General features: G+C 36.0%; 1 protein-coding gene across 4 annotated transcripts in view; it reads right to left on the bottom strand.

Moving 5' to 3' along the window:
- Positions 1–18,626, bottom strand: part of DACH1 (dachshund family transcription factor 1) — a 488,759-nt gene that overhangs the window by 120,933 nt on the left and 349,200 nt on the right. For all 4 annotated transcript variants that reach the window (XM_060191413.1, XM_060191414.1, XM_060191415.1 and 1 more), the window contains one exon: positions 7,809–7,943. In XM_060191413.1, the coding sequence (XP_060047396.1) occupies positions 7,809–7,943 (135 nt within the window). The remainder of the gene's footprint in view (positions 1–7,808; positions 7,944–18,626) is intronic.

The raw sequence follows: 18,626 nt of genomic DNA, 5'->3' as shown, positions 1-18,626 counted from the left end.
GCCCAGTGCTCTTCCAGCTGAGATTTTTCCCTGTTCACTATTTCAATTTCAATTTTATATGGCACAGTCGAAATGAACTGAAACCTAGTATGAAAATGCTACATGCCCCCGCCTCCAGTTCAGTTTTTCTTTTTTTTTCATTTTTTTTAAATCTTTATTCACTTGACAGAGACAGCCAGAAATCAAAAGGGAAGGAGCAGATAGACAGGGAGAGAGACAGAGAGACACTGCAGCTCTTCTTCACCATTCACAAAGCTTTCCCCCTGCAAGTGGGGTCCAGGACTCGAACATGGGTCCTTGAGCATTGTAATGTGTGCACTTAGTCAGGTGTGCCACCACCTGGCCCCCAATTCTTCATTCTTTTAAAAAGTTTTCTCAAAGTTAAAGTGGAGACATAGAATGAGAAGCATCAGAGGACTATTCTACCATCTACGGAGTGCCTCTAGTGTCATTTATGACTCAAAGCCACATACTCAGTAGATCAATTTGATAGGTGGTTTATTTTTTTTCCACCAGGATTATTGCTGGGGCTTAGTGTCTGCACTACAAACCCACTACTTCTGGTGGTCATTTTTTCCATATAAAATTGAGAGGAGAGGAGAGGTAGTGAGAGGAAGAGAAAGATAGACACCTGCAGACCTGTTCCACTGCTCATGAAGTGTTTCCTCTGGGGGGGCTTGAACCCAGGCCCTTGTGCATGGTGATATTAAGTGCTTAATCGGTATGATATGTGCACTCCTGGCCCCCAAACATGATAGTATTAACTTAGAGTTTTCATGAAATACTTATATGGGTCCTGTGTTCCTGACAGATATAATTTAACTCAGAAAATATGTTTATTGTTTTCACTAATGTTAGACATTTTGTTAAGTACAAAAAGACGATAAGAAAACAAAACTACGGTTTAGAAATATATCAGGATTATCACTTATGATTAAATATATACATACATACATATTTTAGTAAAGAAAAGAAACACAAGCCATCAGGTAAAGAGTGAAAGATGTTTGAGAAACATAGAAGTTGAATATGGCAGGGTGGTCAGCAGATGCATAAGAAAAAGTAAAGATCAAAGTCTGAGTTTCTTTTAAGGTCTTATTTATTCAATTTTAATGGAGAGAGACAGTGAGGAAGATACAAAGAGACAAAGAGACCAAAGAACTGCTCAGCTGTGACTAATGGTGGTGCCAGTGCCAGGGATTGAAACAGGGATCTCAGAGGCTCAGACATTAAAAATTTTTGCACTTCCCAACCCAAAGTACATGTTTTATACTAATCTAATCATGTATATGTGATCATGATTTAATAGTGAGGATTATCTTAAATTACTGAATTAATGCTGATTCTCTGGCTGCCTGATTTTAAATCATAAACTAGTAAAAGGTTTATCTTAGGGAGTTGGGTGGTAGTGTAGCAGGTTAAGCACAGGTGGTGCAAAGAACTGGCATAAAGATCCCAGTTTGAGTCCCCTTGGCTCCCCACCTGCAGGGGAGTCACTTCACAAGCGGTGAAGCAGGTCTGCAGGTGTCTATCTTTCTCTCCCCCTCTCTGCCTTCCCCTCCTCTCTCCATTTCTCTCTGTCCTATCTAACAACAACAACATCAATAACAACAACACAATAATTAAGAAAAATAATAGCAAAAAAAGGGAAAATAAATAAATAGAAAATAATTAATAAAAGGAAGTATATACCCAAGTGATGGCTGTCAGGACACAATTCAGTGTCAGGTCTGGTCCTGTGGTATCATTCTTCTTGTCTATATCTCTATCTGTACCTTCCTATATGAAAAAGTCAGTGTGGAATGGTGATGCCCCAGTGATGATAAAAGAAATTCAAAACTCAAGAAAAGTGATATCAAAGTAAAAAAAATGTTTTGTAAAGAAAGTGACCCATATGGTTGAGTGCTAAGAATAAAATATTAGTAAGAAGAAACATACAAATAGAGCCACTTTGTTAACAAATTTGTTGCTTTTAGTGTTCTGTCTTACAATTCAGAGAAATTAAATAAAAACCTTTAAAAATTGTTTTAGTCATGGTTAAACAGAGTTTGAGCACAGCTTAGTAAGAAGAGAATGCAATTGAAGAAAAATTGTATGGTCTAAAACAAATCTGGTTTTTCCTTAAATTATTCCTGGTTCTAAAATGACATTAGTCACTAAATAAAGTTAAGTCCTCAAGAAGTCACCAATGAAGGAAAGAATGTTTACATATTTCCTACAAAAACAACAACAATTAATCCCAACTAGAAGGAAAATAAAAACACTTCCTAAGAAAACATATGTACAGTTTTAGCAGAGAGAAGTCAGAGAGGTTTTGTCTTCACTAAATATGTTTTCACTCATGCTTTTACATCTAGTAAATATTTATCAGTGAATTATATAAGTTTAATATATTTATCCCAAGACTAGAATTCATCAGTGCAAAATAGGAATTCAGTAGGCCTATCCACTAATATTTAACTTTTGGATAACTGGAAAAAGATAATACTAAAGATTCATCTGTATCATAAACTTATTTGGCCAGTTGAAAGTTCTATAAAATTCATGATAAAACTATAGTTTCATATTAATACAAAAGTCTGTGATGAGTACGAGCTAATGTTTAAGGACTGTGCAGTGGTGTATCAGATGAGGCACTAATTACTATGTGCAAGGTTCAAAGCTTCACTCCCCACTTGCAGGAGAGAAGCTTCAAGAGCTGTAAAGCTGGTCTGCAGGTGTCTATCTTTCCCTCTCTTTATCTTCCCCTCCTCTCTCAATTTCTCTCTGTCCTCTTTAATAAAATGAAAAGGAAAAAGAAGAGTTGATGTGTAAAGAAGCAGTTTATTTATAGTATTGACATGTCAATTATTACTGCTCATTCCACTAAATTTAGACTAAAGAAAAATCAGCGTATCATACTTTCAAAATGCAGAACTCTCTAGAGAACTTAAGACGTGTTTGGAGGAATCAGACAACATGACATTGTTCTTTGTTTTTAATTTATCAGCTGTATCATTTCTTCATAGCACATATTTCTGGGGGGCTTACAAGCTTCTACAATTAGTCAAATTTTTGGATGAGTTTCTTATATATATAATAACTCCAACAAGACTATATATTTTTTTCTTCTTGATATAGTAAATTATTCATATTTATATTTTGAATGAATTAAACTCTAATTTCAAAATACTACTTCACTGAATTTTGCTCAGAATACTATCTCATTGGGTTTTAGTTTTAAAACAAGGAGTGAAAATTTTATTCAACACTTCATATTCGTAATTTCTAATGCTTGAATATTCATTAAGTTATTTAACTAATGGGAACTTCAATATTGATTTTTATCTAACAGAGAGAAGGCAAAAGCTTTTTATTTTTTATTTTTATTATCTTTATTTACTTAATGGATAAATAAAACAGCCAGAAATCCAGAAGGGGTGTAGAGAGGAAAAGATACGGAGAGACACCTGCAGCACTGCTTCACCACTTGTGAAGCTTTTCATCTACAGGTGGGGACCGGAGACTCAAACCTGGGTCCTGGCACATTGTAACATGTGTGCTCAACCAGATGTACCACCTGGCCCTGGCAACAGCTTTTTAATATTAAGAAGATCGTAAAATGCTTCAAAGTTAGTGATAATTAAGATTTTTAGAACACAGTGATCCTAGACAAATTAATTTTACTATCTTTTTAACATCAGTGTTTTAAAGAGTTATTTATTACCTGTTGAATGATTAAAAATGGTAGGAAGCAAATTACAAACAGGAATTCAAGCCTAAAATGGCACAAACATGTAATTAATTTCACTACCAATGTCCTTCAATAAAGTCCTTGTTTACTGTAGATAGGCCTAGTAAGACAATTTTCAATACTAGTATGATACAAATGACAAATATTTCCATGAAAGAAAAAAATAATTTATCAACAACAGACTCTATCAATTTTCAAAAACTATGGGTATATACTATTAATTCATTATGCTTAGAAAGAGATGAAAGAAAATGAGTATATGCAAGAACAGCACACCAAAAATTTACTATATTAGTACTAACACTGATTAAAATTTACAAAACTACATTTGAGGGCGGGGGTAGATAGCATAATGGTTATGCAAAGAGACTCTCATGCCTAAGGCTCCAAAGTCGCAGGTTCAGTGCCCCGCACCACCATAAGCCAGAGCTGAGCAGTGCTTTGGTAAAAAAATAAATAAATAAATAAATAAAAATACATTTGAAAATGTAAGATAAATTCCATGGTAGTTTCACATTTCTAGGTTGTATATTAAGGAAAAAAAAACCTACTTCATTTATTAAATATGAATCAAGTATTGAGAGCCTCTTGGGACACTATCAGTACCATTAGTGATATTTTGTATGCAGCCACGGTCTGAATATTCTATTTTATATTTATTTTACATAAACATATATCCATGCATTCCACACACTGTCGTCTATAACAAGTAGAATCCTCATAGGTGTTTTAACTAAGCTTCCTTCACTACCACTTAGACTCTTCAACAAATTCAGTACATATCAGTATTAATCTGTGGAATGTTTAGTCTTCTCAAAGAAAATATAGTATTAACATGACTCTAAGGAAATAGAAATAAAGAAAGACCTCCCAAGTAAGGAAAATGTTCTAATCAACATTTTTTAGGATAAATACAGAATAATAGAAATGAGATACAAGATAAACTTAACATATTTCAGGAAAGGGTCCACGGTAGCAAAATTACAATAATAGAAGAAATAGGTATGTGCATGTGTAAATAGTTATGAAAATAATAGTCAAGGCAACTTGAAGCATCAGGTTATATAAGGCCATTTATGAAAAATTCCAATAGGAATTATTGTTTCAAGCACACTACTCACCATACCTTCCTTGGGTGTTCTCTTCAATGGCATATCTAGCTTTTATGTATCTACACCCAGCAGTTAAACATGATTCTAAATATATATATATATATATATATATATATATGTTGGTATGCTTCTAGTTCTGCTTCTGGGATCCCTTCTGTTACATTGCTTGACGTTGTGCTCTATTTACATGGTCATTCTGTTACATTGGTTTGGTCTCACTCCCCCTGCCTCTGTGAGATTTTGGGTTAGTCCTTGCTAGTTCACACTTCTTCCTTCTCCCCGCCCCCTATCCTATGTACTTCTTTTGTTCCTGACTCTTCCGCCAGAGGAGAGACAGGAAAGATAGAGAAGGACAAGATTGTGATTAGAGATAGATTAGATTGCGTTGTGTTCCACGTCAATAAAGAAATACTGCTCTCCACTCAGCCATGAGTCCCTGGTCGTCTGTCTCCCACCCACGAAGCTAGAGCAGCATACTGGTGCCCTGAACTTTGACTGACATATATATATATATATTAGAACAGAGAGAAATTAAAAGAGGAAAGTGAGGGAGAAAGACACCTGCACACTTGTAAAGTGTCTCCCCTGCAGATGAGGAGCCAGGGGGTGAATCTCGGATCGTTGTGTGGGTCCTTGCACTCAGCACTATGTGTGTTTAACCCTGATGCTATTGACTGGCTACGGAAGAAGGGCAAACGCTAAAAGAAGAAACCACCGGTCCCCTTCTATCAAAATATTAAACCAAATATCTTAAAATATGTCATAAATCAATCTATATGTTGTTCAATCCACATGAAACATATCCTGTAGAACCCATGATTAAATTTATAAGAGCCTCCCAAAGATTATTGCTTAAACATAAAGCAGTATGAGGTTTTATTCTCTTAATTTTCATCATATTTCCACAGGTAGCTTTTTGTTAAATAGGAAATATGCCATATTACATACGATATATTACAACATGATTTTTTTTTTTTGAGATAGAAGATAAAGAGGCAGAGAAGAGAGGGGAAAAATGAAAGAGACCACAGCAGTGAAGCTTCCTTCAATGCGGGAGGGGAGGGGGTGGATTCAAACCTAGGCTGAGCACAAGGCAAGGGAGTGCACTACCCAAGAGAACTATTCTGTCAGCAATATCATCTTTTAATTCACAGCATAATCTTTTATTTCATGTATGGAGATAACCTCATGGAAGTACCATAAGTAGACTTTTAGAAACAATATGACACACTGGAAATCCATACATAGTCTAGAGAGTTGGTAATGAGTTAATGTCAAATTTCAAAACAATGAGAAAGTTCGCTTAGTGTATCTATTTCTCAATTACGCACACATTAAGATTAAGCATAGTTGTTCTTATGTTGAAAAGGAAAAATATGTAAGTTCATTTTTACTATGTGAATAATCACTTTCAGGAAGAAAATTAAGTGACCCCACCTTACCATTGTCCTTGTCCGGTCACTTCTTTTTGTTTCACCATTTAATCTCTAATTTTAATCCTTTTTGACAACACAGTAATTGCACCTTTCCTGTAATCATGTTTTAATAAACTCACTGTAACACCAATTGCTTTATATGCATATAAAAATACAGTCTAAGAATTCAGGCAAACATGTTTGGAAAAGTCATCAACATGAAAACATAAAATATTAAATTAAGATGAAGACATGTGGAGGCTTCTGCATTCACAATTTATGAATTTTACCATTTGGAATCATGAATTTTCTTCTGTTGGCATAAATATTCAGCATTCATATTAAATATTTGTTCAATTTCTCTATGGAAGTACTTTAGAAAATAGGGCATGAAATGCATTTGTGAAAAAGTGTGAGACTTGAGTTAAGCGCACGTGGCGCAAAGCACAAGGACCAGCATGAGGATCCCCATTTGAGGCCCCTGTTCCCACCTGCAGAGGAGTCACTTCACAGGCAGTGAAGCAGGTCTGCAGGTGTCTATCTTTCTCTCTCCCTCTCTCTCTTCCCCTTCTCTCTCCATTTCTCTCTGTCCTATCCAACAACAACGGCATCAATAATAACTACAACAAAAAAACAACAAGGGCAGCAAAAGGGAATAAATAAATATTAATTTTTTAAGTGTGATACTGAAACAAAATATAAAAATGAAATGCAGGTGTCTTTCTCTCCCCGTCTTCCCCTCCTCTCTCCATTTCTCTCTGTCCTGTCCAACAACAATAACATCAATAATAACTACAACAATAAAAAACAAGGGCAACTAAAGGGAATAAATATTGTATATATATATATATTTTTTAAAGTGTGAGACTGAAGCAAAATATAAACATGAAAGTTTCTCCAACTTGGGGAGTCCTATGTTCAAGCCCCTGGTCCCCACCTGCAGGGAGAATCTTCACAAGTGGTGAAAATGGGCTGCAGGTATCTCTTTTTCTCTTTCCCTATCTCTTCCTTCCTTTCACTTTTTTCTCTATCTAATATAATTAAGTAAAGAAAATTTCTCAGCTTTATACACATACACTTTATTTTTTCTTACATATATTCTTGTAAAAACCACAAATATTTTAGATGAAAAGATTCACTACTATGTTATAGCTGGTTCAACAACCATGATTCTTTTAATCCAAAAGTAATAAAATCATTTGTATACTATTGCTGACATATCAAGCTAAATAAGTATTATAGCAATTGACCTTGAAAACACTGAGAACAAAATAAACTTTCAATAACTTAGGACAACAACTAAAATTAAAAATTCTCTCTCTGTTTTAATATACTGAAAGTAAACTGTCACTTACCTGTTGTACAAAGGAAAAGTAGCAGATTACATTCATACTTCTTTTTTGTTAAAGTCTTAATTTATATTTAACATTTAACTTTAATATGTTTATATGGCATCTATGCATGCAGTGTTGAAATGCCCTCATTCTATTATTAAAACTTAGTTCATATGCTGAGTAGGAATCAACATCACAGAATCAGATATGTTACCTTTTTCAATATGCATCCTTTTTGAGTCATGACCCATGTCATGACCAGCCAAATCTCCTTCTTTGGGTCCAGGGAGTACATTTGGTGATAAACCCATCAACATCTGGTTCATGGACAGCCCATTCTGATGGACAGCTATCAGAATCAAAGCAAAAGAACAAAGACAAGGCAATAGAATGAATGATGTGCAAGGAAATTTAAGTCATCTGGATTCAAAAATAAATAAAATATAATGGTTTAATTGTAAAGTCGTCCTTTAATTCTAAGAATGCTACTGATAATTCATATAACCATACTTACTCTTAGAAGAAAAACAGAAAAATAGCAACAATGAAACCATTACATTCCAAATTTATTTCACATTAATTGATTTTTGTGAAGCCTGAAATAAGTTTGAATAGTGATACCACTCAGTCACCATCAATGATTTGAAACTTTATGTTTCAAATCCCATTCTCCAGGATATATCTTCTCTTAACTCTGCAAGAATATAACCTTAATATTAAACATTTTTTTCTACCACAGTGAATATAAAGTTCAATGAATAAATTCTATGACGCGAAAGGGTAAATTAGTGTTCAACAATTTAAGATTGAAATAGCAATTTCAGTATTCAAATTCTACTCTAGATAACAAAATACAGTTTTATAGATATAGTGTCCTTCTGTAACTATTTTATATAAATTTGAAAAGTGAATTAGCAATTCAGATCTTCTAGATAGCTAAAAGAAGCAGGGACCAGGAGTCGGGCCATACCACAACTGGTTAAGCGCATGTGGTGCAAAGCTTTACAAGGACTGGCGGAAGGATTCTAGTTGGAGCCCCCAGCTTCCCACCTGCAGGGGAGTCGCTTCACAAGCCATTAAGCAAGTCTGCAGGTGTCTTTCTCTCCCCCTCTCTGTCTTCCCCTCCTCTCTCCATTTCTCTCTGTCCTATTCAACAACAACGACATCAAGAACAACAACAATAAAACAGCAAGGGCAACAAAAGGGAATAAATAAATAAATCTTGAAAGAAAGAAAGAAAGAAAGAAAGAAAGAAAGAAAGAAAGAAAGAAAGAAAGAAAGGAAGAAAGAAAGGAAGAAAGGAAGGAAGGAAGGAAGGAAGGAAGGAATGGACGGACCAGAATGGAGTTCATCCAGTAGAGCAAACATCTTGCTTTATTTATGGCCCTGGGTTCCAGCACTGGCTCCACAGGGAAGTAGTATGGATAGCACTGGGGGAGTTTCATGGAAGCGGAGCAGTGATGCTTTATCTTTCTTTCTTTTTTTTCTATTTTCCTCTCAAAAAAGAAAAGGATGAAAAATTGAAACAGGGGTCCATTTAGCAGCACACCATACCCACAAGACCCTGCAGTCATTCCCTAGCACCTCACTATCACAACGTCCAAAAAAAAAGCAATGAACATACACATTTTTGAACTATTAACATGATCTTTTTATTTTTCAAATTTTCAATTATTAAACATGTTTTTGGCTTTCAAACTCTAATATATTTATCAGTCTATTGCCTAAGAAAGTATTAATTTTGAGCAAAAATATGCAAGAGAAATTGTCATATAAAACTTTACCTTCTCTGGAAAATAGAGATACTTTTACTACCATATGAACATATTAAGAGTAACCATTTAAGAAATAAGAAGAGAAAGGAGAAACACAAAGTAGAACTTAGACTGGCTTTTGGTGTACTGCACCAAACTAAAACACTCTTAGAGGGGAGGGAAGGGGAGGGAAGGGGAGGGAAGGAGTGAAGGGGAGCGAAGCGTGATTTCCGGTTCTGGTGCACAATAGTGGAGAAGGACCTAGGCTGAAGGTGAAAGTACGATGCACAAAACTGAGAAATTTTACACATGTACCAACAAATGTATTCACTAAATCATTAATTCCTCAAGTAAAAAAAAAAAAAAAGATTAACCATTGGATAATCACCATAGCAGCAACTGAGCCAGGTAAGAATGAATGTAGGGAGTCTGAAGGTAGCACAACAGATTAAGCACACGTGGCGCAAAACTCAAGGACCCAAGGACCTGCGTAATGATCCCGGTTGGAGCCCATGCTCCCCACCTGCAGGGGAGTCGCTTCACAGGCGACTTTCTCTCCCCCTCTCTGTCTTCCCCTCCTCTCTCCAGTTCTCTCTGTCCTATCCAACAACGACGATATCAATAACAATAAAACAAGGGCAACAAAAGGGAAAATAAATTAATATATAAATTTTTTTAAAAAAAATGAATGTAGACCCAGTTAAGACAAAGTTTGAGAGAAAGGAATATTTACATATTTGATTTGCAGCCTTAGCATATTTTCTATAATGGCAATATATATACATGTATATATTTATATATACATGTATATATTACAGAGGAAAAATCTGCTAATTGGTTACATTATACAAATAACTAGTATTACAAGTACTGCAGAAAAACTTCTCTCCTTAGGTGGTGCAGATAGCATAATTGTTATGCAAGCAGGCTCTCATGACTGAAGCTCCAAGGTCTCGGGTTCAATCCCTCACACAACCATAACCAGAGCTGAGGAGTGATCTGGTAAAAAAAAAAAAGAAAGAAAAAAAGAAAAAGAAAAAGAAAAAAAAATTCTCTCCTAAAATGATGCACTGAGGTGAGTACACTATCCTGTCTGCATGAATCCTGCCAAATATGCATGACCTAAGCCTAACCATGAGGAAACCATCAAAACAAGATCCATGGTAGGGACATTCTATGAAGTAAATAGGCTGTGCTCTTCAGAATTGTTAAGGGTGAGACAGGTAAGAGACTGTTTAGAGGAAAATAAAAAATGTGATAAGTAATCACAACATGCACTTCTGAATAGGCTTTTAGATCAAGGAAGACAAATATGTTTCCATTAAGCATGTGAGTGACCACTTGATAATCTTTAGAAGAAGCACAGTATACAATTGTCTAAGAGATATTCTGGCTATAGCAGTTGTACCTAAGACAATCTTATTATAATTATCAAACAAATTAATGTAATAAATTTAAGGTTAACATAAATCCCACTACAAGATGGGTCTATTTTCCTTCCTAACTCAAGGCCAGACTGTAAATACTGGCTAGAATATATCAAATGAAATTCAAGGCCTTAAAAACTGGAAGATATATGGGATGATCTCACTCTCAGCCCGAAGTTGAAAAACAAGATTAGAAAAGAAAACACAAGTCGAACCTGAAATGGAATTGGGAGTATTACAACAAAGTAAAAGACTCTGGGGTGGGTGGGTGGGTGGGGAGAATATAGGTCCATGAAAGATGATGAATGACATAGTGGGGGTTGTATTGTTAAATGGGAATCTGGGGAATGTTATGCATGCATGTACAAACTATTGTATTTACTGTTGAATGTAAAACATTAATTCCCCAATAAAGAAATAAATTATTAAAAAAAAACTGGAAGATAGTTTAAGATTGTCAGACAACAAGGAATTACAAAAAAATGGAAAGAGGCAAGAGATTGGCTTTTTTAATGATGTCCATATTGGCCCATGCCAGGCCATCTCATCACCTAGGGTCCTAATCTCACCTTCCTAAAGCTCTATTCAAATAGAGAAAGATAGAGGTTAGCTGAGAGTATCAGTCTACTGACTAAGATCCATATGCAGCAAAGAAGCAATTACAGAAGCCATAATTCCTTACTTCCTCACCCCCAAAAGAATTTTGGTCCATATTCCCAGAGGGGGAAACATTAAGGGAAGATAACCAAAGACCTCTGAATCCCAGTTCCACCAGGACCTGAAATTTTTGTGACTAGGAGCCTTGGTTTTTGTCCCATACCTTAGAGGGAAGAGGGAAGAAGGAAGGACAATCAGAAGTTGTAATAGGTATAAGTATGACTTAGAAAGGAAGTGAAGGCAGGGGCTTAGAAGCAAATGAAAACAAGAGCAATTTGCACTTTGGCTAGCCATCTTTACCCAAATATGTGTATATTTTCATTTTAGAGAATAAAAGTTTAAAATATCGGAAGAAAAAGCCCTATAAGGAATACTTAGCGTTAGGAGGGAAAATCTTTAACAATACTATAAAAATCACTAATTTGAATCTGAAAAATTAAAAAAAAAAGTTATGGGATTTTAATGGAATACTACACAGTAGTTAAAAAGAAACAGACTATAATGTTTCATTCGGGACCAAATGGAACTGGTAGTGATGATGCTTAGTGAAGTAGGAAATTAAGGACAACTATGGGATGATTTCACTCATATGTGGGATATAGAGTACTGAAACATACAACCTGGAAAAAAAGAAAAAACTGTTTACTCAACTTGTTTTATTACCTTGGAAACTATGGGACTTACTATTGGACAAGGAAAAGGGCACAGAAACTTTGGTGGTGGGAGTGGTGTGGAATTATACCCCCATTATCTTACTATCTTGTAAATAGCTAATAAAAATTATTTAAAAAATATGAGAAAGAAAAGAAGGAAAAATAGGGTTAATACTGTTGAAATATGAGTAAGGCTTGAAGTTTAGTGAATAGTACTATAAGTTTTAGATTTTGGAAATTGATCTTTAATCATGTATGAATCATGTATGAATAATTCCTTGTTTTATTTCTTAAGCAAGGAGTTGTTTCAGGTTAAAAACATGACTACAAGGCTACCTGGAGGTATTTCTTTTTCTTTTCTTTCTTCTTTTTCTTTTTTTTTTTTTGAATGTTTCTTATAATTGGCTGTTTTTAGCTCAGGATGCTGGCAGCCAATCCGGAACAGTCCAAACAGCAGACTCACTGTTAGGGTTTTTTACTCTATTTTGTTTTATTGTTACTATTATTATAAACATATGTGCCTTTTCCCTCCTTCTTCTTCAGGTTGACCAACATTTACTGTTGTTGTTTTTTCCATTGATAGGTGACTAGGTATCCTACCCATTGTGAGAGGAACCTGTTTTTCTCTCTCTCCCTCTTCCACCCACCCTCCTCCTTTGTCTCTCCTCCTAGATAATTAAAAAGAAAATACTTCCACTACTCTTTTTTTTTCTTCCTTCTTTTGTTTTCTGAATTTACTGATACTCATTTGTGCATTATTTTGTGGAAGAAATCTGACTCGGAGTGGGCTCTCTGTGTTTGTCTCTCTCATTTCTACTTCCCTTTCTCTTCTTGCAATCTCTAGAATTTTAGAGTGGACAGGAAATTTGCATAAGTGTGTATTCTTGCTTTCCCTATTTTCCTTTCTCTTTCTTTTGATTTTGGTTGCTATTTTTTCTTGGACTAGAAGTATTGTTTGGCTAAATGGTATTGGCTGAACTGCATCAATCCTTGCTTCAGTTGCCACTGTTGCAATTTCCGAGGCTGACGACTGCATGTGTGAAAGGTCTTTAGAGTAGCGTGACTTGTACTTAAAACACAACAACTGAAGAATGACAGAACAGAAAAATACAAACAGAACATTCACTACAGAAGAGATCCAAAAGTCGAACAAACATATGAAAAAAATGCTTCCAGGTCGCTGACTGTCAGAGAAATACAGATAAAGACAACATTGAAATACCCCCTCACCCCTGTGGGAATGGCATACATAAAAAGGGACAGAAGCAACAAATGCTGGAGAAGTTGTGGGGACACAGTAACCCTTCTGCACTGCTGGTGGGAATGTAAATCTCCAATCTCTGTGGAGAGCAGTCTGGAGAACTCTCACAAGGCTAGACATGGACCTTCCATATGACCCAGTAATATGTCTCTTTGGGATTTAGCCAAGGACTCCAAAATACCCAACCAAAAAGATAAGTGTACACCTATGTTCATAGAAGCACAATTTGTAACAGCTAAAACCTGGAAGCAACCCAGGTGCCCAACAACAGATGAGTGGCTGAGAAAGCTGTGGTATATATACACAATGGAATATTACGCAGCTATGAAGAACAATGAACCTACCTTCTCTGACCCATCTTGGATGGGGCTAGAAGGAACTATATTAAGTGAGCTAAGTCAGAAAGATAAAGAGGAGTATTAGATGACCCCACTCATTAATAGAAGTTGAGAAAGAAGAGCAAAAAGGGAAGCTCAAAGCAAGATTTGACTGAATTTGGAGTAGGATACAAAAGTAAAAACCCTGGGTTGAGGGAGGGGGTGAATGTTCAGCTTCACAGGGGCTGGGGGCTGGGAGATGAGAGAGGACACAGTCTTTTGGTGGTGGTAGTGGTGTTTATGTACACACCTATTACTTTGCAGTCATATAAATCATTATTTAATTAATATGAAATGGAAAAAAATGATTGAATGTCACAAACTTTTAAATGCATAGACCATAGGCTGAGTCTTTCATATGTTGACTCTCTTAAAAGCCTAGACCAGGGAGAACAGAAGCAACTTGTGGCACAGCTATATACAAATAATGTCAAAGGACATAAATTATGGTGATGTTGTGTATGATACAGCAAATCCTAACAAAGGGATTTTTCAAAGTTAACCCAATTGCCAAATAATGTGATTACAGCAATAGCTATCTATTGCCTTCTTAAACCCTAAGACAGCAGGAACCTTCCACTTTCTCTATAGAGCCTATATTTCTGACAGTCCTGAAACCTCTAGGGTGGGGTTCACTTTCCTGCATGCTTCTCTCAATTCATACCAAATGATATTGCATCTGCTGATCCCAACCTAATCAATGTAATGAGTACCACCTCAGCATGCTTCACTTGAGACTGTGTCCAGAGACAGCAGGCATGGAATGTCAGCCCTTCAGCCTCATTACTCAGGTGAAACCTTTCCTTTCATAGGATTCTCTATTTCCATTCCAGGTGGTTCACTTCCTAAGTCCCAAAACCTAGATATAGACCAAGTCCCATGAGAGAGGACATATGTTCACATGTACCCATAAATAAGGGCAAAATATATAACTGAAAGTAAAAGTACACAATAGTCTGCGGTGAGTCAGTATAATGTGCATAATGAAATACTGTGTACTTAGACTTAGATATCCTCTTCACCTGCTTCCTATTATACTTCCCTCACTCACTACAAAGCTAACCTTATCAAAGCAAAGACTACAAAGCTGAATAAGGGCAAGAGACTGTCATACGTTAATGATAACTCTTTAGTCACTATCAGACCACCTCGTCAGCTGGGGCCCTATTCGGGGAGTCCTGAGATTCCCAAAAAGACATGATGGGCCAAGACCTCAAATATATTCTGCTCTCCATTGTTACTGGTAATCTCTATTAGGAAAACAAAATAGACCCCTTTGTGGGGCCCCACAGGACCTTGCCCTCAACTTGGATCAACAGCAGTGGAGAATGTACCATCCTCTATGCTTCACCCAAGGAAGATGGGTCCTGATATTGGGGCAACTTGGAACGTTCCTTCTCATGACCACAGAATGTGAGCTCAGATCTACAGGGATGCAGAGGTCACATAGGCTCCTAAGCTGAATATGGGCCCCAGATCACGTCAAATCGATGGGGTTTACAGTCAGCAATATTTATACAGCTTTCCCATATTTGGGAGCTACTCTCTTCCCTGATCCAGCTTTCTGGTCCTTTTTTCCAGCCATGACTTCATCTCCCCAGACAAAAACTTGGATCCACCCACATATCAGATTTCAGGCTTGGGGGGGGGGGAACTAGTATAGCCACAGACTCTTTGGAATATAACTAAAATATGCCTACTAGCTATCTATAAAATGGAGACACACACACACACACCCAACTCTTCATCTGCACTATTTCAGCCTTTAGGTTCATGATTAGTCAACAACTTGTTTGGCTTTATATGTTAACTCTCTTTACAGCCACCAGGTTCCAGATGCCAGCATGATGCCAACCAGACTTCCCTGGATGGACGACCCCACCAATTTGTCCTGGAGCTCCAATTCCCCTGAACCTTGCCCCACTAGGGAAAAGAGAGACAGGCTGGGAGTATGGATGACATGTCAATGCCATGTTCAGCGAGGAAGCAATTACAGAAGCCAGACCTTCCACCTTCTGCATCCCACAATGACCTTAGGTCCATACTCCCAGAGGATTAAAGAATAGGAAAGCTATCAGGGGAAGGGATGGGATACAGAGTTCTGGTGGTGGGAATTGTGTGGAACTGTACCCTTCTTGTCCTATGGTTTTTTTAGTGTTTCCTTTTTATAAATAAAATAAAAATTAAAAAAACAAAACATGATTACATGAGGGCTAAGGTGACATTATGTCTTTTTCAAGGTATGTCTATTAGAGAACGACTGAATAAAGGTTGAATATGTAACCTTTCGCATTATATTTGAAATTTTTATTAGTCTAAATTATTTTTAATTATCTTTATTTATTTATAGAATACATACAGTCAGAAATAGAATAGGGAGGGAGAAATAGGGCGGGGGAGAGACCAAAATAAAGTTGCAGCGCTGCTTCACCACTAGCAAAGTTTTCCCTCTGAAGATGGGGACTCGGGTTTGAACCCAGGTCCTTGTGCATTGTAACAAGTGTGCTCAAAGAGGGGCACCACCACCTGGCCCCTAGTCTAAATTATTTTAGCTAATAAGTTAAAGTAAATCTGTATATATCAATACACACACATATATATTTATATATTTCTGTACTTGTGTGCATATATATATACTTCCATTTGGATAACTATGATACTTCAAACATATAAAACTTCTTTGTTTCCACTATATGTATTAAAAATAATAAAATTCAAAATATATGAATATATACCAAAATTATTTCATGTATTTCTCTACGGACATATTTTCCTTTTTAAAATTTTTATTCATCTTTTTATTTATTTGGGTAGAGACAGAAAGAACACAAGAGAGGAGTCAGAGAGATAAGAGAGGGAGAGACACCTCCACTTGTACAGCTTTCTCCCTGCAGGTAGGTGTCAGGGCTTGAACCTAGGTCCTTGGGAGATATTTCCTTTTCTTCCAGGCTTATTACTGGGGCTCAGTGATTTCACTACAAATCCACTTCTATGGATGGCCATTTTTTAAATTTTTTTTTAATTTTTCACATTTTATTTGATAAGACAGAGAGAAATTGAGAGAGGAGGGGAGATAGCGAGAAAGATATACACCTGCAGACCTGCTTTTCCACTTGTGAAACATCCCTCCTGTAGGTGGGGAGCCAGGGCCTAGAACCCAGGTCCTTGCATAGGTCTTTGCACTTAGTACTGTGTGTGCTTAATCTGATGCACCACTGACCAGCCCCCCTGGGCATATTTTCTATTTAAGTGTTACAAAAACTATTTTTATGGGAGTCAGGCGGTAGGTGGCGTGTGGCGCAAAGCGCAAGGTCTGGCGCAAGGACCCTCGTAAGAATCCCGGTTCGGCCCCGGCACCCCACCTGCAGGGGAGTCCCTTCACAGGCAGTGAAGCAGGTCTGCAGGTATCTATCTTTCTCTCCCCCCCTCTGTCTTCCCCTCCTCTCTCCATTTTTCTCGTCCTATCCAATAACAACAATAATAACTAGAACAATAAAACAACAAGGTCAACAAAAGGGAATAAATAAATATTTTTTTAAAGCTATTTTTACTTCTCTAAAAAAACAGTAAATTTTAGATGATGATCTTAACAAAACATTTGAATTGAGAAAAATATTGATCATTAAGTCAGCATAACACAAAAGCACACATAAAATATCTTATTTGTAAAAAAGCAAACACCCAGACTTTGAAATAATGTTGGAGCTTATCAGATCCAGGTATCAATCATTTTAATTCATAAATAGATGTAATCATTGCTTAAGAAATCAAGGAAACAGTTTTTTAGGCAGGTCAACTCAAGTATATATATATTTAGAATTACACTGAATCAATTTTCAATAAATGACTTTGTAAAAATAATTTCTTTACACATAACTCAGCATAGTTTGTCATTTACCTCAACAGCTTCCATATGGAGGACTTCTGCTTTATCCAAACATTCCTTTATAACATAACTTTCTAAGAAATTATACTCCATATGAAAACATTTAAAGAATCAAATAACTTCAATAACATTTGATGTAATTAGATGAAGTTTATACTACAAACATTATTACATAAAATAACTAGTGAAAAGGATATGATAATATTGGTCTTATCAACAAAAACTCTTCGTGTTTATTTTATTGAAAAGACAGCATTATATTTCTGTAATAATAAAAAAAATACCATCTAACTGAAAGTTATTTTATCTGTACTCTTAATTATATTGACCATGAATTCCAATAATTAAATGTCTGATATAATAATGTTATAGAAATAAAATATAACTATGTTTTAGAAATTAATAAAAGTCACATCAACAATATACATTATTATTAACTGAGATAAGAATTGGCACATTCAGGCTGGTATAGACATAGACACTTGTTATTCAATCAAACCCTCAATTTGAATTGATTTCATAACTGTTTAATCTATGGAAAATCTGGATGAATGATATATAGTTTTTACACATCAATAGTTTTGAATTATATTTGTTATCTTCCTCTCTTTAGACATCTTTGTGAATGCAAGTATGACTTTTAAAAAAATTTTAATTAATGAACTTCAAACTAAAGTAGCAGGTTTAGGATTGGGGGAATGGATTGGAATAATCCAAAACCAGTATATTGAGGTATTGGATACTGGAGAGTTGGCTGTGTTAAATTCAGAAACTAATCAAGAGGGTTACTTACTTTGTTTCATGGCTAAATCTCTATGTGCAGCATCAGACAGAGGAAGTTTATATCAGAGCCTGTTCATGTAAAACCATACCTCACAAGCTTGCAAACTGGGAGACATAATTCTGAGAGATAGCTATAGTGACTGAGATCTCTTTGGAACGAGGGCATTTTGATTAGAAAGTCTAGCAGCACATAATAAAGTTTAACATGGTGACAGGTAAAAGTATGAGACCTAC

Source organism: Erinaceus europaeus, chromosome 5 (genome assembly GCF_950295315.1).
Source record: "Erinaceus europaeus chromosome 5, mEriEur2.1, whole genome shotgun sequence".
NCBI classification, from domain to species: Eukaryota; Metazoa; Chordata; class Mammalia; order Eulipotyphla; family Erinaceidae; genus Erinaceus; species Erinaceus europaeus.
The sequence above is the reverse complement of the archived record's forward strand: the minus strand, read 5'-3'. Positions and strand labels throughout refer to the sequence as shown.